Raw genomic sequence first — 24,045 nt, forward strand, 5'->3', positions numbered from 1 at the left:
CATACTGCAGCCTCTTTAGCACCCTTTAAGAGTAGGTTCTCATTTTGCCTGATACTGCTGCTAGACAGCATGACTGCAGGCTGTAGAGGCTTTAGTCTTCATTGTACGCATTGAGTTGCAAGCTCAGCATGTGCCAATGCAGCTTTAAGGTGGTGTCCTAAGAAGTGCTTTTTATGAGAAAGATTGTGCTAAATATCCTACACGAGAAGACCTTGTGAAATGCAGATACCATTTTTGGCTTATGTTCTCTCAGTATGCCATGCCCTTAGAAAAGACAAAACCAGGACAAACAGCAGCACGTGGATACAGTATAACATACACCTGCAGAGTGTTTCTCTTCTCCTTTCCGTGATACAGATGAGAATTCAAAGCTGTGAAAGATCTCAAGAAGGAGGTATGCAGAAGGTGCAAGCTTTCTGCACAGCACCTCTGCAAAAGAACTAGCTTTCCTTTGAAGCCTTCTATGTACAGCTATCTGGTTTAAACATCAAATTTTAACTAATTCCCTTAAACAAAAACCGCGTGTTTCTCCCATCACTCTTGCCGAGAACCTCTCATTCCTATGCTCCTCTCTTCCTCTGCTCTGGCATGGTCTCTCACTAACTGGAAGTTCTTTAACAAAGAACCTCTAAACAAAAAAAGAGCATGTAAGGAGGGTGCTCACACTGCTGGTTATATTCCCATTACCTAAAATTTGCTACTGGACTTTCAGGTTGAGAAATCAAAGAATTGAAGTGAAGCATGTCACCAAGTCGTTGCAGAGCAGGACGCATAAGCTGATCAGATGTGTTAATCATGCAGTAAAAAGCTCAACCTTTAAGTTGAATATGCTGAACACATCTGCAACAAGAAAAGGAAATGTCAATTAAACAAGTCATGTAAAGCCCTAATACTCTAGTCTTTGCTAATCACAGAGCACAACCAGGTCTTCCCTAAATAGCACCAGCTTCACATCTTAGGATCAAACTACCATGGGGGAGAAGCCATGCTTTAATTTGGCATTTTTTCCTAAGGATGCCCCAAAAGGACGACGCTGCTGTTAACAGGCAGCACCTTGCCAGCATTAGCAGGGCAACAGTTCCAAGCTGCGTACCTGCTCTTGCTTCTCTCCCCACCCCAGACCCCACAGGAAGGTCTACAGCATTCCTCCTTCCTCCCTTCCCGTCTTCCCTCCCCCTGCAAGATACAGGCTGGGAGATTTGCTCTTCTGTTCTTCACCCCTATCCCCACAAACAAGCAGCAAGAACAACTGAGAACAATCCCAGTCTAACTCTGGATTCCCAGCTCTGCCTACGCATTTGAAGAGCGGCGTTCTAAGTGTTAGCTTGTCTTAAGTGTCTGATGTATGTTTGAAGGGAAAAAAAATGAAAAAAAAGCAAGTTCCAGCTCAACCCTCCTGCAAAAGATGGGTTTGAGATACATACCACAGTATCAATCTCTGCTGGGCTCACCATCCGAGACACCTCATCAAACTCTTCAGGAGACATGGGGAGAAGATTTTCTGGAGACTGGAGCCTGGAAGGGTGGCTAATAGAAGAAAAGCAGGGACAAACCTTCACTAAGGAAGTGAGGCACAGCAGGGCTGCCACGTCTGGCTCTGAGTCCAGAAGGGCCACTAATGAGGTCCCTTGTTAAGAAGATCTAGCCTGGGACAAATACACCATGCTTTGCAAAGCCCACATGGCTCTAAATGGAAGCTGCGACTACTCAGTGAGCTACATTCTAATCAAGTAAGTCCAGCAAGTCTTTAAGAACTTGCTTTTCAAGAAGTTATTTGCCAGTACAACTACCTGCAAATTTCTAGGGTTTTTTTACCTAAAAATGATGTTTCAAACACAGCACTGCATCAATGTGGCGTGATCAGATCCTCACAGAGAGGAAAGATGTGACAGGTGCACCTACACCTTAAATATTGTGAAGAGACATGAACTACAGCTAAAAAACTATGTTCAGTTCCTAGAAATTCAGCATTTCTGTGGAAACTTACACTTCAGATACAGAGATTAACTCAGTCTTGATGTAGCCGTTTCCCTTAGGACCGTCCAAATCCATAGGCTCCTCTGCTTCAAGGAGGAAAAAAAAAAAAAGCTTGGGTTTTTTTAGCAAGTTTACTTCACAGTGTTATCTTTATTGTACCAAAAATAAAGCTTATGCCCCAGATAATGTGCCAGTCTCTCTCATGCATTTTACAGCACTATGGTTAATTTATTCCATTTTTTAGTCAGATTTTCCTTTTTGCTTTTCCTCTCTAGAAAACAGGGAATAAAAACTCCCCTCAAGTCTGATGTAGCTGTATCAACTCACCCTCCCAGGCCCACACAGCCAGGATCAGTCCTGTATAATAGTCAAATAGGAGTCACGGTTCCAGATGTTAGTGGGAACCTACATCTCTGAAATATCTTACAAGCCCACCTGAAAGCTGAATTAAGAGGGACAGCAACAACTATGTTTTCAGTTTCTAATCTGATTAGATCTCCTGTTGTGCCTCTTTAAAAACAGACCTTAACCTGCTGTCCTGGTTTTGCTAGGATAGAGTTAATTTTCTTCTTAGTAGCTAGAAAGCACTGTGTTTTGGTTTCAGTATAGAGTTTGTTATGAAAAGAATGTTGATAATGTACAAGGACATGGTGTTTGGGTAGTTTGCAAGTGCAAAGGACTGGGAGGGGGGAAAAGTAGGTAATTAGCAAAACCCAGAACTGGCATTTGGCTATGCCAATGAGATATTCCATATCATATCACGTCATGTTCAGTATATTAATGAGGGTCGACCAGAAAGTGGGGGGATTCTCTTGGGAATCGCTCAGTCTCGCTCTTCTGGGATTGTGATTTTGGGTTTGGGGTTCCTTTTTGCTCCTCTGGTATCGCTATCAGTGGATGGTGAGCAATTGCACTGTGCATCACTCATATATATACACATATATATAAATAAAAATACAAAATATTATCATTTTTGTTATTATCTTTACTATTTTAGGTTTATTTTACTCCAATTATTAAATTGTTCTTATCTCAACTTACAAGTCTCCTTACCTTTACCCCTCCAATTCTCTCCCTGATTCCCTGGGTTGGGGGGAGAAGGTGGGGAGTGTGAGCGGCTGTGTGGTGTTTGGCTGCCAGCCAAGTTAAACTACTACACCTACTGAAGCTTAAGTGCTCGTTCTCACCTTTCAGCTGAGCAGCACTCAAACAGGGGTTAGCCTGCCAAGACATTCAGTCCTACTGCCACCCTTTCTTTCCATGCCACAGAAATTATCCAAGTGCCCAAGTATCTCAAGAACAAACATCACACTAACACTGTATGAGCCATTTATAGCACTCACCCTCCTTAGGCCTGGAGTAGTATTTGCCAAAGGCATTGTCTTTGGGTATATCTGGGTACAGAAATCTCAGTGGATTTTCAGGAATGTTTTCAGCTGCCATCACTTTGTAGTTGCGAATGATATCGGGGAAAGTAACAGCAGAAAGTTCCTTCTTGGTGTATGGTTCTACCGAATGGAACTGGGGCTCTGCAGATGAGAGAAACAGTGACTCTTAAAGGTGGTTCCAAGGTTTTTTTCTAAAACTGTCCAGAAAAGCTGCAGCCACTTCCACAACTTCAGAGGTCACGTGAACAAAAGGCTTACCTGGATGACACCTACTGTGCTACAGGTGAATATTAATGACTGTCAAAGTGAAAGAACAATTGTTTTGTGGGGTAGGAAGGCATATGGGGGGATAGCACACAGTGATGGCTTGGGGTGTATTTTGTACTCAGAATGACCGGGGTGACCTGTCAATGGAAATGAACTGCAGTATTTCATTAACTAATTAAAGTTGTGCTACCTTTTCAACCTTCTTCCAAATTATGTCATTCAAACTCTATTGCCTGTTAGGAAGTTTGATCCCAATAGAGCACTCGGAGCTCTTATGACTCATACAGAGACAGATAAATCCACCCCAAATGCTCCAAATGCTATCACCCTTTGCTCAATTTTGGGGTGTTTCAGCTATGAAGGCAACAAGAGAAAGAAGTCATTCAAGTACATTCACCAGTTTCTCTTCTAGCTGTTGTAGGTCTTGGGCTCAGTGAAGTGTCAACAGCTGCAGCACCTGGGCAGGTGGGTTGATTTAAGGAGCATGATAAGGGGAGAACCCTGATTGGATGCAGGGGAGATTATAGCTTTTTGCAGCTTTTAAGTCTTTGAGCTTTCTAACAAGAGGGTGAAAGCAGTCTAGCTAACTGAGGAAGCAAGCTCTTCATCAGCCCTTCTGGAAATGGGAAGAAGACAAACTGCTAGGAAAATGAAGTAAGTGAATATGTTACTTACCTGGGGAGAATGTGGGAAGGAAGGAACCAAGTGTGTTGGGCCATGAGTTAAAGAAAGCTGTTTCAGAAAGAAGTGTGCCCACAAGGTGAGGTAGTGGGAGAGAATCATAGTACGGAGGGCTGAGTGTGGATGTAGTGAACTTTTCTTAGGAAATAAATCTCTGATGGGGAAGGTGATAAGGATTTGGAGGGAGATGTAGGTGTGTATGTATTAAAGGTGCCTTGCTAAGAGAGGCCCTAAGGAGGCACAGGAGAGATCCTAGTTGGTTTGTCCTCAACAAACTTCCAGGCCAGAAGCAGTACCTGAGAAGTATCACTAGTCCTAGCTGAAACCTTGGACAAGCCACCGTGTGGCTTATGAACCACACCAAGTAAGGCATGTGTCTGCTAAGGCTTGTGGCATGTTGCTTGTATGGGTGGGGACTGCCAGGGTGGTGTGTTGTATTGGTTCTCTGTGTAAAGGAGAAGAGCATAAAAACTTTTTGTTCTTGTGTATGCTTATGTTTTTAAGACAATTATGTCCTCTGTTACTGACTTACCATTTTGAGATCCTTCTACCCAAGTAAATGTGATTGCTCCCTCTCTGCTGCTTTCACTGAATCTTAGTAAAAATGTTCCTGGGTTCTGGTCCTTCAATAAAGCACGTTCTCTCTCTTTACTGATGAAACCCATGATGCAGCTGTAATGTTGAAAAGGAAAAGCCGAGTTTACTCCTCAACATAGAATCTAAGCTGTGCTGGGCTAGCTAGGAAAACTAAAAAGCTAAAGTATATTTAAAAGCCTCACAGAAGGCTTTGTCCTGTGAGCAGCTGGGAAGTTAGCAGTAGGACTGACAGCCTGGAGCTTCACTGTGGAACCTGTGAATCACCACAGCTTCCTTTTGCCTGGTGGCTTATACAATCATTTTCCTGAACTTGGAATGAAAGAGACTGTCTTTTGCTGTCAAAACTGGGCTGTTGAAGCAGAAGTGAAGTTTTATGCATGCAATATGGTCAGATCTTAGGTAGCAGTTTTAACTTCAAAAGTATACTAAAGAACAGTTGTTTCTCATCTTTAGTTGATGAAAGAGTCTGCTAGCTACCAGACTGCATCCATACAGGTGTGGGGCTTGTTCTATTCCTTGTGCACATGTTCTAGATGAGCTGTTAAGCTTGTGTGACTTCAACCCCCCAAATCAGCTATGCTCAGCACGTGTCATTATGTAGGCAAGGAGGCCAGTGTGGCAACTTTAAGAAATGGATTGGTCTGGACAGGTCCTGTGGAAGGAGCTGTACAAGCCAGCACTAGGGTATAACTCTGGTCCAGCCCCAACTGCTTTTTTTTTTTTTTTTTAAAAAAAAAGTCAAAATTTCTTTGCACTGCTGCTTATTCCTCAAAATATTCCATTATTAATGAGTTTTTGAGTACTATTACTACTTTCCTTCCTTGCATTAAGTTAGGAAAAGTGTTTTTCGCAGGAAAAACTACTAAATAATAGTTTTGCTTAGAAATGTCAGGTGCTGTAAGCTGTCCTGTTTTATGGGTTTTTGGGTGGTGTGTGTTTGTTATCTTTTTATTTTTAAATGGCATGCTTTAGGTAACAAATCTGTTTGGTAGTAAATGTAATGTCTATAATGATAGCCTTTAGCCTTCCCATCCCTTAAGTATGAAAAAAGGCAAGTGTTCTTGAGGCTGTAATACTTATTCTTTTGTTTGCAAGAGTCTCTATCCTAATGAATACTATAGATTTCTCTTTCCCACTCAAGTATATTTGCAGTTTGCAAGAGGTTTCCCTTCAGTTTCCCTTTTTGTATTTCTAGAAAAAAAAAATCTGTGACTTTCCAACAAAGCCACCTGAGAGGAAAAACTAATAGTACTAAATCTCTGGTTTTGATTACATTCAGGATTTAACTTGCATCTCTTCTTTCTGTTAAACCCTGGACAGGGGATTGCTCTTGTAACTGAGCGCAGTGAGTAAGGCTATTCAAGACTGTATACTGTCAAAGCCACGTGCAAAAACAATCCTGTAGGCACACAGCTGTCCCAAGGCAGGGCACCAAACAGGAGAGAACAGCAACTCTGCTTCGGTTATGGTGGCAGAAGTTCCCACTGCACTGGACTCCAGTGAGCTAAGAAATATAGAGGCTTTAGGCAGTGAAACAAGGCTTGTACTTTAATGGGCTTGCAGGGAACTCAGCTGGAGCTAGGGGGTAATAAGTTGAAGCCTGCTACTGAATTTAGCAAGACAGAGCAATTCTGCTGTTGTAGATTCTGTGGACTTGTGGGATACTAGAATGCTCCATGACGAGTGGGCTGTTGACAGGGCTTCATAATGTGGCTAAACCTAAAAGGCAGATTGTGACCGTGGCTGAACCTTTTCTGGCAGCAATTACTTCTGAAATTGGCAATACCAGAATCAAAAGTTTACTAAACCAGTATTAAAGATGCAAATGGAACTGGCTTTCCATCTGGAAGAGTCTTACTACTTAATAATACTCTATTAAAATCAGTAAAGGTGACTTTCTGGACTTGCACTGCAGATACAGAAGTTCAGAGTCTGCCACCTAGAGCAGACTGACAAATAACGTTTGCTTGTGGGTCGTTTTTTTGTTTGGTTTTTCTTTTTTTTTTTAAAAAGATGGGTAATCACTTTATGACATTCTTTGTTGTATTTTGGTCTTCCCTGTCAAACACAAGAGGCTTGGTTCTAGGGTGTGGAAAGAACCTACTTATAGTGGAAGCACAGGCAAAAAAAAAAAAACAAACCAAAATTAACATTCAAAGCCCTACTCTGTGACTTAAAATGGGACAGTTTGGTCATCTGACATCTTTGCTTAAAAGCAGTTGCTTCATTACAGGCTTCCTCACTACTAGAATTCATTTGCCCCATATTTTCTGGTTGAAAATTCCACTTTATTGGATCCAAAGTATCTGCACAAACAACCTGAGGATGCAACTGCTAGCCTAAATGAAAGGTCTGAGGCAATGACCACATCTCAACTTCATTCAGGTCTTACCCGTCATTCCAGAGACACAGGAGATGTTTCTTAATAAGCTCCAGGATTCCCTCAATCCACAGCCAAAAGGGGAAATTTTTATCATTCATATTTTCCTGAAATTCAGAATATGGAAAGGCATAGGTGGGAGGGGAGAGAACAGGGATAAGGAAACATCAGGTTTTTTTAAGCAGAAAGGAAGCAAGTTCTCGATCCTGCTGTTATCTACTTGTTCTTGCATTTTTCTTCTGGTTTTTCTTCTTTCCATGCTCATATTCTTTTATGGATTTTTTTTTTCCCTGTTCTGTTTATCTTCTCCAGAAGGACAGAAACTATTAGGGATTAAGTATGTACTGAATCTTAAGGCAAGAGGAAGTGTGAGAGAAATGCCTGTCTGAGCCTATAGTACCCACAAACATGTGATCCATCACCTCTCATGCAATGACTCTGGTCTAAGAACAGAGAAAAGGCTCTGGTTCCTGCCTAGGCACTGTCCTTATCAGAGTTCTTGGACATCCAAACCATCCCACGAGGCCTTCAATCAGGCTGGCTAGCAGAACAGCCTAGAGACACTTTCTGTTCAGACTCTGATTTCAGTTCCTTACAAGACCTGTATTAATGAACTTGAGTGCTTGTGGGTCACCAGAGCTTTGCTCTTCCCCTGGAGTCTGTTCCCATCTGCTGTCATCTCCTACTTGCCTATATCAGCTTAGGGTCTAAAGCCAAAGAAAGTGTGAAGAGTTTTCCTGCCTTGCTGCAGCCAGGGTTATGAAATCTCATGCTGTGGCCTTCTGCCACCATGCAGACCCCCTTGGCTGCAATGTGCTAATCCTCACCCTAATCCAGTTGCCCCTGGTTTGGGAAATGTCTCTCACTATGACAGAAGAATTGCTCATCTTTGGGGTTTTCTTACACTGCGTAATACTTAAAATGGAGAACTATGCTATTAATAGCAATTGCATTAATAATAACAAAAATGCTGTGTTTAAAAGATGCATTTTTCTATACAGTTTATGTGACTCAAAAGCTCATCTACTTCTTGCTATTATAAGCCCTTTTTCTTCCTTCTGCTACTACTGGCACCTCACCACCAAAACCTCCTGCAACTATGTAAGCTCTAGAATAATTAGGGTATACTATTAAAAAGAAAGCACTCTAGAGGAGTTTTTTTTAAAAAAAAACACAACAAAAAACAACAAAACAAAAACCAAAACACAAACAAAAACCAACAAACACAAAAAACCACCACCACCATCCCCCCAAAAAAACCCAAATGCCACCCCAAGACAAAGTTCCCTGGTCTATCTCAATTTATAAACTGCATTCATACCTTGCAGAATTTTGTCCAAGGAATAAGGCCATCATGAGATCCTCCACTTGTTGGCCCTGAACAGAATAAATTAATTTCAGTCATGTTCTGTAAGTTACTTAGTAAGGCTGAAAGAAAAGTACTTTTAGCACCAAGTTCTGAATGTTTATTTACAGCTCTGAGCTGCTGGACTAAGAAAGAAAATAAATGGAAGGCTACAGTATTTTCATAGCTAGTGCAGGGAGGGCTTGCAGAGTTCCCCTTGAGAGAAGCTCACTGCATGGGAATGACCAGATGTATTTAAATGGACCTTGTGCAATAGGAATGAATTCATTCGGACACTTTCTATGCTGTCCTACACCTAACACTTGCCAGTTTCAAAATGTTTCCAGGAAGGAGACTGAAATCTTGCACATCTCCATCAAAACAAGAAAGCTGCAACCCATAAGCTTTTCTGTAGGAGCTCAGCAGACCCTACAACATCTTTCTGAGATTAAGCACTTTCTTGTCTCAGTTCTGGTGACTTTTAGGCTTTTGCCCCAGAAACTCTTAAGACTCCTAAGTCTGCCCCAACCAAAGACTCATCTCATTCCTGTTGCAATCATTTCCCCTCTGCATTATTTTTATGTCAGCAGTGTTTCATAACCATATCAAAACCACACATCCTAAACTGTGACTACAATAGCTAGGGCTTTGCAGACCCTGACTGTATTTGGAGACAAATTCTTTCCATTACAGATTATGCTATGGGTTTCAATAAAGTCAGGAATCTGCTGCTTTTCCCCTCTCGTCTCTCTAAAAATAAACTGGGTTAGGTAGCTTGTTTCTGATACTTGAGGCCAAGATTCTATCAATTTTCACATCACAAAAGCAGCAGGAGAGTTGCATCCTGGCACCCTGTTAGATTCTGTGTCCCCTTGCCCTAAGGGATCCTGAATATAATGTTCAGCTACCTGGATTTTTTTTTCAGTAGTGAAATACTTCTAGCTGTAGAGATAAGATTTAAGTAGCATCCCAGCTGTTACTCAGAGCTTGACAAAGAATCCCTAAACTTCTGAAATGCAAGTTGACCGTAGAAATTCGTCAGTGGTCACTTTGTCTTCCTGATGGTTAATTAGACTAATAAAAATTACTCTCTTTACAGAATTCTGAAAAGTAACCTATTAAATCAGTATGCTTTTTGTCAGATCTTATGTCTTAGGCAAATTAGAGGAAGGGAAGTAGACTGGAATGCTGTACTTGCCATCCAGACCCACTAATGACAAATCCCTTTAAATATAAATGCTTCCTGAAACTTCAGGTTAGTGGAATATACTGAATCAACAGTATTTTTCTCTACGGTCTCATACGCAAACTCAGTAGCTGTGTCAAGTGCTGTGCCTATCAGGTGAACTGACAAGGAGTTTGGAAAAAATTCATGGCTGATTAGGTTTTTACTAAGGACTTTTGTCTGGGATACATTCAACTTGATATCCTTTAATAGTTTTAAGTCTTCGCACTTTGATATTATAACTGTGTTTACGCAGAAAGAGTAAACCCCACCTTGTACTCGGGGGCATGCATGAAATTAAAATTAATGGAGACATTTAAAAACAAACCCAAAAAACTGCTAAGGAACAGCTACCTCAGAGACTGACTAAACACATGCATTACTCCAGTAGCTCTTCAAAAGGCAGAAGTAGCCCCATCTGCACTGCCCTAATGCACAGAACTCCGGTTAGAACTGCAGATTTTTTTCATGATCAGACCTTCATTTGCAAACTCTACCATACTGAAAACTGGAAAACTGCTATAAAGTGATACTGTGTGATGGGAAAAGCTGTGAGATGAAATAAACTTAAAATAGATTGCAGAAAAGATGTCATATTAGCTTCAATTCAAGCAGGCCATTTGCTTGTTCAGTAGAACCCCAAGGTTTAAAGTGATGGAAGCAGATCATACCAAGTAGCTTCTCCCCCAGCATGCTCAGTTGATCTGCATTAAGTCCTCTCTTTGTTACAGAAGAAAACTGCCAACTCAGAACTTCAGAAAGTTTGGACCACTTTGCATAAGGTGGATTCAAGAAGAAGGACAAATTCTAGAACGGAAGGGAAAAATACAATCTACAGTTAAAAAAGCATTAATTCTGGAATGCCACTTGAATTTACATAAGTGTACTGCCAAAACCAAATGCAGATTTAAGAATGGATGTCAGCTTGAGATGACTCTAGAACAGCAGGCTGCTGTTCTGACAGGCATTCCTTAGCAGGAAAAGCAAGCCCTGGGACATTGCTTTGAGCATGTCTTCTCCCAGTGGGCAGAATTCCTAGATTACTCAAGTGCACTGTATTTGAATTCTCAACTGTTTATTTGGCTTCTCGCTGTGTACTGTATATACTGAATACAATCTAGAATATCCTCATGTAGGTTTCAAACATTATTCTGTTTAGGATAGGGAAGTAGATCACTGTGCCCTTTTCTCCACTGGGTTGTCTGTGTGGGGAAAAATGCAGCAGCCGCTTGTACACAGACAATGCTTGAAAATGACATACTGCTTCCGATATAATTGTGGGAACTGTGGAGGCTCCTCTTGCACATGAAGAGGCAGAAGTGTGTGTCTTGTCTGGTGGTTTGTTGTTTTGTTTTTTTTGCTTTGTTTGGGGTTTTTTTGTTGTTGGGGTTTTTTTAAATACCTTGGGATCAGTAGACAGCATGTTGAACCATAAGATAGAAGCCCATCCACTTGGAAGCTGGCTCACATTTGAGATCACAACAATGGGAAGCGATGTGGTCTGAAAGGACACAAGAAGAAACATGTCAGACTACCCTGTACCCCTGCTGCAGCTGTCCTCTAGATTACCCACAAACACATTTCCATTGTAATTCCCTGCCTGCATGATCTTAACTCTTTCACTTGAAGTTTGTATGTAGGGGAGAAAGTGTCAGTATGATGAAGTACTAAGGAGGCTCAGGTGAATTTTTTTTATCTGACAAAGACTTTCATTTAGTGTCAGTTATGATAGCACTGACAGTAACAGAATCCTTAGCATAGTGCTTCTGAAATAAATGGAAACTGATACCTAGAGGGCTTAAAACAGAGGGTTGGTTATTAGATACTTTGCAATTCACTCGGATTTGACAGCATTCTTACTGTATGTGTATATACAGAGATGTTGTGAAGTGTCATTTGTATATTTTTTGGTACAACTGAAAGTGTTTGATATCCAAGTACTTTTTAAAAAAAAAAAGTTTAGATTGTCAGCATGAGTGACAGACAGAAATTTAAGTCCATCTCTTTCAACTAAGACATACCTCTAGGTCTATTACCAAGCCAGGCTGGCACAGCTGTGTTTCAAAACTCAGAGAGTGAAGTTCTTCTGTTACAATGAGAGGACCCTTTAAAGGAAAAAAAGTAATTTAAAAAAACGCAACAAAACAACAAAAACCTTTCAGGGACTGAAAACTGCTTGAGGGGAAAGGAAGGGATTTATCATGGGGGAGAAAAACCTTTTCTGCCCAAGGTCACTTGCTATGGACCTCAGAAACAGTTTACAGGTCAAAGTCAAGTGACAATGCTGTTTCCTAAAATTGCTTGTTAGAATGGGTACTCTCTAGGCACCCCTTTATTTTTTTCCTCTTTAGCTCCTACTTTCTGGCAAGGACAGATTTTTATGTGGCTTTAAAGTCCTGTTAAAGTTAAGTGCCAGTGAGAGAGTCAAGAGGGACACCATTCTGGCAGTAGTTCTCATTTGTAGGTGCCTTCTATCCAGACCATTTCCCAGAAACACTGAACTCTTATTGATCTGTCATCCCATCCGTTGTGGCACTGAGCACAGCACTGTCTTAAATGCCCGAATGCCTTTTTAGTATTATGTAAAAGCTTTATGAACAAGGTTAGTGCTGCTTACCTCATTTGTTCTGTTTCCTGCGCTTTTCTGTTCTTTCAGTTGCTGTAAATAACAAAAAACCCCATCACTCATTTACCTCAGCCACAAATGAAAGTAGTAACGGATGTGAATGTTTGCGTGCTCTAGTTTCTCAACTGTATGCAAATTTGCTGTGCTAGTGTCTTATCCTACTTGGTTCTAAGCTGTGGAAGCCAAAGGATTAAACTATAGGTAACTACTACTCTCTTATAAACCACTGATCTCTGAAAATAGAGATGTAATGCCTTTATGTTAGAGGCCTTATAAGAGTAGAAGCAGTGTGAAGTCAGGCTCAGGTTAAATACTGGTTTATCAAAGTACCCCTCTGAATTGGCCAACAAACTCCAGACAGTGTCTGTTCTGGACAACAAAGGGAGACTTCCATGTTCACTGGCTCAGGACTTGCATTTTTCCTTTCCTGTTGTAATGACAGAACAAATATGATTTATCTTATAACCTGCAGATCAAGTGTTGCATGTTCTGCTGAAGGCACTGAATTTCTTGTAACTGCCCTCTTCTAGACAATCTTCCTCTTCCAGTTTCAAAGCTCTTTAAACTACTCCAAGCTTTCCTACCTATGGGCCTTCCTCTGAAAGGCCCAAAATAGCATTTCAAGGCTGCTTTTTCTTTCTCCTCCAAAGAACTCATTGCAGCACCAGCTGTATAGCAGCAAATAGTCTCATTTGCCTTTCTGGCCCTATTTCAGTGACAAAAGCAATAGCATTTCAATTGAAACAGACCAAGATTTCAAAAGGGGAAAAATAAAGGAGAAACTTTCACAGTTCCTCTTATATAAAAGTAAATGATGACTCCAATAAAAAAGCAATTTGTTTCCTTCCTACCACACCCTCTACCCACACAATTAAATGGATGTGCCAATAGAAGAAAAAAATCCCCTACCAAGTGCCTGAATTCTGCTGCTAGACTTCCATTAGTAGATTCTTCCATGTTCATTACTTTCGTGTTGGTTCCCAAAATGTTGAATTTCCTGAACCTTCATAAAGAGAGAGAGAAAAAAGAATTAGTTGTCTCAAATTCATTGAAAGGACCCAATACTAAGATATGAAACTGTAATGGCACATACCCTTTGACTGAGTTCTTCTCAGTTACATCTCTGTCAAAAAAAAAAAAAAGAAAGACAAAAATGTCAAAGTAAAAATATTTTAAAAATTCAGACACAGACACAGAAAATGCGGGTGTTTGTTTTCGTAGCTGACTGAGAACTGTTAAAATGCTTCTGTAAAATCTTTTGTGCAAGGAGGAGGCAATTGGTTCCAGCAGGCAAAATAAATATTGCACTACACAAGCTGTCTTTCACTGTGGCTTAAATTTTGCTATGGGAGCTTTATAATCAAAGCAAGTCCTTTCTTTTGCCACATAGGCTTTAATTCTTGCTCTGAGGAAAAAAAATATATAGCACTGCCACTGTAAATCTGCTTTCACAGCATACAATTTGTTCAATAAATTGTTGCATCACTTGAATCAATTTTCCCACCACTTAGGATTGTACTGAGTTGCATTATATCTGATGTACTTCTCAGTCTCATCTCCCACATCCATATAAAAATTTATTTTCCTTTCTCCCATTTCATGCAAGTTTCTGGGCTCCAGAGCTGTTCCAAGTGAACAGAACACCCCTTAAACTTGAATGTGAAGACAAAAACCCACCTGCTTTCTTAAAAGCACAGCCCCCTTTCATGATCGCAGAGCCATGCTAATTATCTTGGAAAGCCTGTTACATTTCTTTCCTTACCCTTAAAGCAAGTGCTGAGGCCTTCTATACTTTGTGACATATCTCTAATGGCAGAGAGAGATTTAGAGCAAGGGCATGGGTGAGAAAAACGGAGGATGTACCTGCTGCCATGGAGAACCAGCCTGCTCCTGGCCAACTCAACACTTAAAACATGACTGCCTTTTGGATTTATGAACATGGGGACTGCTTACCATTAACATACACAGGGATGAGAAAAATGCAACGTACTTGTCAAATAAAACTTTTACTTTCAAGTTGTAGTTCAGTTCCTGCAATTTCACCAGCAATCTGGAAAGAGAAAAGGGTTTGTTTGGTATGGGTTTGTTTTGGATTTTTTTATTTTTTTTTAAATGACTGCAATTGCAAAAGGCAGGTTCCCTTCTATTGCACTGCTTGTCACAAGTATATATAAGCTGTACAACTTGGGGGCGTATACAGACTCCAAGCTTGCTCCATACATATTTGCCATGACAAGACAAACTATCAAGGTCTGTAGACACTGATCCCAGGTCCTCATTTAAAGAGGAAACTAGATGGGCAAATGAGTTATTCTTCTGCATGACAAAGTGGTCTGCATGTGTCTGTTCTGCTGCTTTGCTGTTCCTTATGCACTCAATAACCTCCCCTTCTGGTAAAGAGTAAAAGCTAAATGCAAGTTAAAACTCTGCTAGAAGACATCCTCCTTCCACATGGCACTTTCCTCTTTCTCCTGACCTTAGCACTTAAGCTACCATGTAAGATGTGCAATCTTCTTGGCTGCAGGAAGCCAGTGACATGAAAGGCTTACCCCAAAACAAAATGGGGAAGGGAAAGCATACCTCAGCTTTACAGTAAACTGCACTCCTGTCTTCAGAACTAATGGCCTCTGAGGATGCGTTGGCATGCAAGGCTGCCTCTCTACCACGAAGGAGCTATGGAAAGAACAGATTAAAGGCACTTTGATTTATAAATGTTATCTTTATGGAATAAGAATTCACGCAAAAAGTAAACTTCAAAAGAATGGTGATTTACCAACAGTACTATACAATTTATTCATTCAGTTTTGATCTACACAGAGGTCTGTGTGTGGTTTTCTTGCACTTGTAACAACAGTGCTAGAAATACTAGAAGTATGAAGTGATTTCATAAGGGTTGGCTTTCCTGAATACATTGATGGCTTGAGCAGCAAGAGTGCTACCTCAAACCTCCCTGAAATCAAACAGCATGTTAACACTGATGTCACTAGCATAATCCAAGTGAGGAGTGTCGGTTGGTTTGCCACCTTCCAGTGCTTGCTAAATCCTTAAGGTTACAGTGCTGTGAGACAGTGCTATGTAACAACACATGCCCAAGAGCTAGATAAGCAAGCTGGGGGTTTGATAAGGGCTAGCTAACCCCACAAAGCAAACTCCTGATGTTAACCTGTTCTGATGCACCCCAAACTGCTGCTGTGTCAGGCACCTTCTGTGTAGCACTGTGCTGTGTAGACATAAATTCTGAAGTATTTCTACTGTTACCAAGTCCTAGGCAGCATGGAGACTTTTCCTTCTGCTATGCTCACAGGCAAGAAAACTAAGCAGCAGCTTGCAGATAACTAAACAGTAGCTGGACTTCTACAGCTCTTCCTCATTGCCTTTCCTTCAATGAAAAGCAGTACCTGTGTTTTCCAATTGAAGATTAGTGGTCAAAGCATCTGAATGAGACTCTGGAAACCTGGGTTCTAGCCCCCTGTAACAGGGCTTTACCCACTATATCTAAGCCCCTGCTCTGAACTACTAGTTTCAAGTCTTCTGCAGCATGAATTCTTGTCTACTGTATGTTTACAGAACAGGACTCTGATCTTATCTGGGGCAACTGCCAGTTACAGTAATGTGCATCACAGTGATGGTACAGCAATACGGCTGGCTGCCCTATGCTGGAGACAAAGAGGATGATGTATCAAGAGACAAAGGGCTGGAGAGTCTAGTGTGTATTTGACTTGGGCATAGCTTAGTGCAGATGGCTTCTTGCCTCCACTTACCTGAACTTGGCAGGGCAGAAGCTTAAAGCAAGAAATGGACTAACAGACTAAGGGTTTGATTCTGTAACCAACGCATATTATAGCATAGCTCCTGCTAGCTTAAATTATGTCTGATCCTTTCCATGGGCCTAAACCTGTGGAAACACTACAGAGGGTAAATCTCAGAAACAGTAATTTAGTAACATCACAAGCAACAGTAATGCTTGTGACAAACTCAAGAAAACCTCAGAAAATGCAAAGTTAGTGTGCAGGAAATATTGAGGGTAAGAAGCAAAGGTGCTCTCCATACATTTAATCATGCAAGCACATAAAGACCCTTCTTGTCTGTTACCTCTGGATGAGTTGTTTGAAAAGACTGTATGTTCGGTCCTGCAGAACTTGTTTATTTTTTGTGATGGGATCAGGGTCATATGTAAACTTCTGTTCCAGTTCCTCAAGCTTTTTGAGCTGCTGACGAACTTGCTGTAGACTTTCAGCAACAATGGTGAACCTACAATTACACAGTCTTATTACTTTTAGCATGTTTTAGCCTTGTAATAAGGCTGAGGTACCAGCCAGGTGACTGTCTCTAAGGACTAAGCAGTGCACAGAGAACACTTCTGGCTAACTGGAAACATGGTGAGGTAATAAAACCAAGGAAATGTAGTCATGCTGTGACAGAATGAAAATGCATAAATAATCAGTATATTTCACAGATCTGGTGTTCCTTTCTAATGCACTTCAAGCTCCTGGCCAATGCAGTCCTTGACTGGAGACTTACCAGTTCTGTAGCTGGTCAAGACAGGCATTGGGTGGGCCACCAATACACGCTGTCTGTTGCCTGTGTTTCCACTCCACCAGCTCCTCATTAATAAGAGCACTCTGTGTGTGCTCTGTGGTGTTCAGCAGCTGCACTATCTTGTTCACCACTTCCTATAGAGAATATTAAATTACTCTGTTTTTAAAAAATACTTTATACAGGAAAACTAAGTACTGTTTTAGCTAACGCCCTGTCTTGCAAAACTTTGCAAGGACCTCAAAGTAATAGTTTGTCAACAGAGGAAGTTTCTAAAACACCTGCTTCTTTTTAGCTGGATTATTTGCCAGATTAAATGGAGAAACAATGCATTTTCAGTATTGCTGAATTCTAAAGAGCCAGTGTCTCACATTCACGTGTCCCAAGTGTGCATCTGGAACTGCCCAGTGCTTGCTGTAGATTTGAGTACTACAAAGAGAGTGAGTATATTTAATTCTAATATAGCTGCCAATTTTTTAATCAGTTTTTCAGGACAAGGGGCAATGGGCAAAAACTGGAACACCAAAAGTTACATACGAACTTAAGGAAAAACTACTGTGAGGGTGACGGAGCACTGGAATAGGCTGTGCGGAGAGGTTGTGGAGTCTCCATCTCTGGAGATGTTCAAAACCCACCTGGACGCTTTCCTGTGCAACCTGTTGTAGGGAACCTGCTTTGGCAGGGAGGGTTGGACTAGACAATCTCCTGAAGTTCCTTCCAACACCTATGATTCTGCGATTCCTCAAGAACATGACTATTGATATAACACTTTCCCCTCTTGCTGTTCTTCTAGCTTTACCTGACAGTTTTATAAAGGTTGCTAGAAGAGAACTGCTTACAGAGATTCTAAATCTTCAGTCAGGATGGAAAGAATGAACTCTTAGTTCAACTGATAGTAGTAGAAAAGTTTTTTCTTTTATACAGTTTCTTATGTCAACCCAATAAGAACGAGCATGTGTTCAAAATAAAGTGCTGTCGCCTTCTGAAAGAAAACTAGAGCACTACCTTTCTCTTGAGGTCAAGTGATAAAAACATCTTCTTGAGATTCATCTGCTCTTTCTTAAATTCCTCCTGTGACACACTGTTGGACTCATGCTCTGTAAAATAAGTCCAAATTGTGAAAGTGAGGCTGAAGGAGTGTAACAGGTCATGCCCTTGTGAGAACAGAGAAGTACAGGCAGGAAAAGAAGGAACCTGCCTGGTTAATGTCAAGTGAAGTATATCTTTAAAGCTTAAGGGAGGAAATATTTACTGCCTCCTAGACTTTTGCAATTCCTCCTTTCCTCCTTCTGAAAGAGACCATACTTAAAGCACTAACACAAGGAAAAGCCACTACCTCAGTGAAGTAATTGAGACATAAGTTTGCTTGCTTTTTGAAGCAAGAACCTGATTTAAAATAATTACTATATTGTGTAAAGATATACACAAAGCAACTTGTTCTCATGCTGACTTTGAATGTGAATCACTTGTATTACTTAACCTGGCAATGGAAGTCAGCTGTTATTTCAAGGGAAGATGTTTACAGACCCTTGAGGGTAGGCCAGACTGACAGATCCTATGTATTCACCTGAGCTACTACCTCTGCTGTCTACTGACCCTAAGTTAGAGGAGGTTCCTGTCTGCCTCGTGGAAGGGTTACCTGCCCCTAAGTACAAAGAACCAGATTGTGTCTCAGTGTGTCCCCTTAGTACCCTCTGAACATGTCCCTCTTGTGAGGGACAGTAAACTGCCAATGTGTGCTTGAAACTGAAGCCTCTTCTAGAACAAAGTAGTCAAAAAGAGAGATAGATCTATATAATGAAACCAGTGTGGACTACAGCTGTATGTATTTCCATCACTACACAAGGGTCTACAAAACTTGAAGCAGGGAAGGCATTTGTGAAACACAAGATGGTAAAGAGAAGTGTAAAATTAACTATTTAAGTGTATGGTTGAATGGTCACAGAAGCTATAGGGTTTGCTATTTCTAGTAGCAAAGGGATATATAAAGGACAAAGGAACACTGTGTTAACACAGAGGCTCTCTTACCTCCTGTAAGAACAGACACATGCAGAGACTGCATTTTCAGAAACTAAGGTTTTAGCACAAAGCAGAATTAATGAAGGAGCGATATTATCAGAAAGTTTAGCCCCATATTGTTAGGTTTAGCTTCCTGACATAAGATAGCACAGTTTATCTTGGGAACTATATGCAACAGGGTATGTCCTTCATAAATTACTGACCTCTGTTCTGCAAGGTTTTACATTTAAAGTCATATTCATCTTGCATATCCTCTAATGTCTTGATGTCTTGCTCCACATCCTATAAAGCACAAATGAAAGCAGTTACAACTATTCAATACTTTTGTGTAATGCAAGACTTCTGACTAGGAACTGCCTGGCATCAGCCATTTACAGAGATGAAGTTCAGTTTTATAGCAATACCATACTCTTCCTGGAACTCCCCAACAGGAAATATCTCTAAACTTAACCACCTTCTATTCACCCTCCCTTCCTCTTCTCAGCTAACTAAAATCCATTAATTATAAAATAGAGAAAAGCCATCACTGTCTAGCCATGTAAGTTCACAGAATTCAGGAGAAACTAGGCTACAGTGGAAAAATCTGCAACAGCACACAGCATTTTAAACAAACTTTCAAATTCTTAGGTACTGCTTGGAGAAAAGCTTTCTATTGTGACAGTATTTGTGAAGACAATAAACATCTATATGCTAACTCAAAATCTATCTTCTAGTTAACAACAAAATGGTCCGTATATGTCTTAAGAGTTTTTCCTCAGTTGCTAGTACTTCAGATAGGTAAAATGTTTTTGTTGCTAAAACTCAAGTCCAAGAAACTTGATCTTGTTAAACCAGTCAAACACCAATCTGTATCATGGTGCTATTGATAAATGATTACCTTCTATTTTCAGTCACTGGTGATAGTTAAAAATCAGATCATTACCTTATTTTTTACTTGTCATTTTAGAAAGTGTGATGTACTGAAAGCTTTTCAACATCTACGAATCAACAAACACCACTTTAAATAGTTATACTATACTTACTATAACACTGTTCTTTACAGCCTTAACTTTAGCATCAAGCTCCTTGTGTTTGTCCAGCATCCCAATCACAGTGTTATGTATGCTCCCCACTTCCATCTGAGAGAGGCAAGCAGAACAGCAACAGAACTCAAAACAGAGATCCATAACAGCAAATACTTTTTTCATCAGTACAAGTTAGTGGCTTTTGGCAAACAGTTTGGCTTGTTCTGATAAATCATACTAAGGATTTATAATATAAAATCAAGTTCAGGTGAATTTGCAAGAGACCTGGGAGGATTAAAAATGCCTGTTGTGTGATGCTGCTGCATTTTTCTTCATCATAGCAATATAAAGCTATAAACGTATTCTGTTTTCTCTTTGCACAAATCCATTCTTATGTTTGCTTATCTTCATGTATCTTCTAAATGTATTTTGAGAAATTGGCAACCCTGAACATTGGATGACATCTACATTAAGTGGAGATTCATCCAGACAGGATGTGGGGAGAAACAGGCTAAGAGCAAGAATAAGACAGGCCTGTGTACAGGCAAATGAGGTCACCTGATATGCAATTTCTTTCCTCCAGGGCATTGAAGTGCCTTTTAGATTTCTGTATAGTTTTCTTTGAAAGCTGACCCCAATATCATTCAGGAAGCTTACTGCAGGACACCACTTCAGGAAAGCCATAGTAATTTGAAAGCAAAGATTTTTTTTTTTTACACATTAGCAGTACTATTGGTGTTGGAAACTTCCTGGTCCTCTAATGTGGGACAGTCAGATATGCATCGTTGCTCTAACGCTTCAACTTGAGCTAAGGTCATCTAAAGTATTTATGGGGGCCCTTTTCCAGTTTGCCAAAATAATAGATTTAAGTTGGATCATTAAGGCAATCCAAGTATACTCTAACACCTTCTTCAGTTTTTATGCTGCTTGTAATTGTGCTTGTTCTACATTTTATCTTCTCAGCTTTGGGAAATAAGGTCATTTACCAGAAAGCTGAGGTAGGGCATGGTGTTGTACCTAGTGCCAACAGTAAAAGATAGGAGGGCTTATGTCCCTTTTTGATGACTCAAATATATCATATGCTGGAAAGGCAGGTGTATGTGTTTTGCATTGTGTGCCAGAATACAAACTGAACAGTTTTGCTGCAGCTATGAGGAATGGCTTTGTCAGTCACATTTTTAGAGGAGCTACTTATGGACACAGTTGTATTAGGCCCTTTGAAAGTCTATGGCTGAGTGCTCTGCCCACTCTGCTACATACATTCAAAAGCTTGCTCTAAAGGAAGTATTTCAGTATCAGAACTTAATATGCTCGGTCAGCCATCACTTTATTAATACAAAGTGGATTACATCTAGCTATATCATTTGCCTGCCTTTCCCAACTGCAGAATTTCTTTTATTGCGAAAGAGACATTCCAACACTGTTACCTGATTTGACACCTGGGCACTGTTCAATATTTTCCTCTCTTCCTTCAGACAATTGTAGATGATCATTGCCATGTGTATTGGGTCTTCTTGGAAGTTATCCTGGCATTAGAGACAGTCTGTGGTTAAAGTTCATACTCCTAATCTTTTGTGCTTCAGTAAACTGATTGGTGAAAAGATCAGAGGGTGACTGTTGTGAGCCTCAGCACACACTTTGGTCACAGCGTGCTGCAAAACTAGAGAGAGTGTGATGGCTGCAACCATCTCCAAGAATGAGTTTCTATGTTAGTTCATTAGTGTATAAAGAGATGGGCCTCTGCACAAAACAACAGGAAAGGGTCAGAGACACTTAATAGGGAAGTGAGATACTACGTGACAGTCCTAGAGAGAGCTCCTTTTCTCTGGAGAGCCACCCTCCCACACCTTTCAAGTATAGCTGCTGGTTTTGAAGGGTCATTGTTCTAGATTGACAGATACAAATCTTGCTCAGCTATGGATAATGGATATAATGGATATATGCTAGCTGCCATTTCTGAACACAGTCAAGGCTGGATACAAATTCAACCTTCTTGTTTTTCATGCAGATGGAACTGAAACATGCTCTGAGCTGAGAGTACTGTCCTGGAGGTTGCTGAGCTGTACCAGCCTTCTTGACCAATCTTTCATTGCTCATCTATAGTTACTATTGGATAAGTACAGCCTGGTCACTTTCCCCTCTCCTCAGAAAAAACCCTCCTAGTTACTGACTTAGAGTGAGGAGGAGCTAGGTGTGTGGGAAATAGGCTGTGGAGAAGGTGATTCTATGGAAGATCTCGGGCATAGAGCCCCACAAGGAGGAGGGGAGGACTGACTAATGAAAGTAATTAAGTCCACTAAGGATAAGTTCTGCACTGCTACTCACTACCAATTGCTTTGGCCCTTTGTCAGTTCAATGAGTGTAATTCTGCAGTTACAGAACTGCAGAATCCCTCTGGGAGGGATTTCTTCCCATTTTTCTTCTGCATTAGAAGCTTGTCAGGATGCTGAGAAAACTGGCTGGGGAAGGGGTGTGATAAGTGAAACTACATTTGAGTAAGTCCTCGAAATACATATAGTAAATATCTTATAAACTACAACTTTCTTTTTTTCCTAGAGTTTTCAGAAACTCTAACTGTACTGGTAATGAAACTAACTGTCTAACTGTAGCCAATTAAAACAAAAAAGGAGCAACATTTGAAGTCTGGCTTTTAAATTAAGGTTCTCACACATTCTCTGTGGAAAATCCCTCACAGCAGGGTAGTTTGCTTAGAGGCATCCAATTGCACTACTGAAGCGATTCAAACAAACACACAGGCATATACCCCAGGCATACCTGAAGATTACGTTTGCTTTTCCTTATGTTGTGTTGCAGCAAAAAGTTGTTTTCTATCAAGAATCTACTAAATTGATCATCGAGCTGTGACAGCAGGTCATGGAATAACACCGTAGCAAAAGATACGTTGTTGGCTGCATGTTCCCTAGAATAATTTAAGGAATGCTTGTGTTAAATGCACTTTCAATGCAGCATTCAAAAAATGCATACAGGAGTACTTTATTTTTAATCCCCAACTCCAGCTGCAGTATATGCAAGCAGTAAGAATTACCTTCAAACAAAAGCCAGTTTCATTCTCTCAACTTTGACTTTACTTTCCTTGATACAGAAATATTTTCTTCTGTATTATTCTTGCCATATTCTCATTTACTCATTCCATGCACATCAAGAAGCTAAAAGTGAACCTGATGCATGTGCATGTTGTACCACTCGAAGACACTCCACAGAAATCTTGGCAAAAGTTCAAGTCTGCAAACAGTGAGAGACTGAACTGCCAGAGCAGTATCTAATTGGTCTTAAAACGACTGCTTTTGTTCCAGCCCAACCAAAGGATTAATGAGATACAACACTTGTAACTCTAGGTGTCAGGGCCCTCTAGAAAGCCCTGAAGAGGGGTGGGAAGTCAGGCTATAGTACCCACACAGCTACTGAGGCATCCTACCAGCAAAGGTTCACCTAGCAGCTTGATTCCTCTGTATTCTTCTCTTGCCTGTAACTGCATGTATGAGAACACTGCTTATCACACAACTTGAAGGCTAATTTCTATGCTTACCAGTCCTGGTTTTCCAGCCACTGTGCCAGGTACTGCCTGATTTCCATAGGAAAGCTGTCATCATATAGCTGGTGAACTTGTTCCAAAAATTTGGAATCAAGTTGCTGTAGCTGATACCACTGAGTCATCCTGAGGAGGGGGGAAAAAAAATCAGTGTAAATGTTTCAGCAGTATTTGGGCTAAACTGGTGAAAAGTAACCCATTTAAAGTTTTCATGGTAAAATCGGAAGGTTAGGAATAAAAAATATTTCCAGCAAACATTTTTTTTTTTTAGCTGTAACAGTTTTAGAAAGTTAAGGATTAAAGCTGAATATAACTTCTGTGCTTGTCTTAATTAAAAAGAAAAATTAAAAAAACTGAAAATTAAGACAGCGTGCTATTTCATGAAAAAACTCAAAGCTAAATTACCTTTCCTTATGAAAACTTGCAGTTTTTTTCCTTTGAACCCCTTTC

The 24,045-nt window shown here is 40.5% G+C and overlaps 1 protein-coding gene across 1 annotated transcript; it reads right to left on the minus strand.

Annotated features, from left to right (window-relative positions):
• Window positions 1–722: 722 nt before the first annotated feature.
• On the minus strand, window positions 723–23,720 carry STAT1 (signal transducer and activator of transcription 1). Its single transcript, XM_010169311.1, has 23 exons — window positions 23,593–23,720; window positions 22,821–22,965; window positions 21,473–21,571; window positions 20,064–20,159; window positions 19,245–19,323; window positions 18,028–18,119; window positions 17,008–17,159; window positions 16,579–16,737; window positions 15,067–15,159; window positions 14,477–14,536; window positions 13,580–13,609; window positions 13,396–13,489; window positions 12,478–12,519; window positions 11,882–11,965; window positions 11,263–11,361; window positions 10,532–10,667; window positions 8,612–8,667; window positions 7,303–7,397; window positions 4,838–4,985; window positions 3,321–3,504; window positions 1,988–2,063; window positions 1,425–1,527; window positions 723–840 (listed from the first exon to the last, which is right to left on the minus strand). Exons 1-23 carry the CDS (start codon window positions 23,718–23,720, stop codon window positions 817–819), a joined length of 2,274 nt encoding a protein of 757 aa, XP_010167613.1. The 3' UTR covers window positions 723–816.
• Window positions 23,721–24,045: the final 325 nt, after the last annotated feature.

Source organism: Antrostomus carolinensis, unplaced genomic scaffold (assembly GCF_000700745.2).
Source record: "Antrostomus carolinensis isolate BGI_N321 unplaced genomic scaffold, ASM70074v2 scaffold5726, whole genome shotgun sequence".
Lineage (NCBI taxonomy): Eukaryota > Metazoa > Chordata > Aves > Caprimulgiformes > Caprimulgidae > Antrostomus > Antrostomus carolinensis.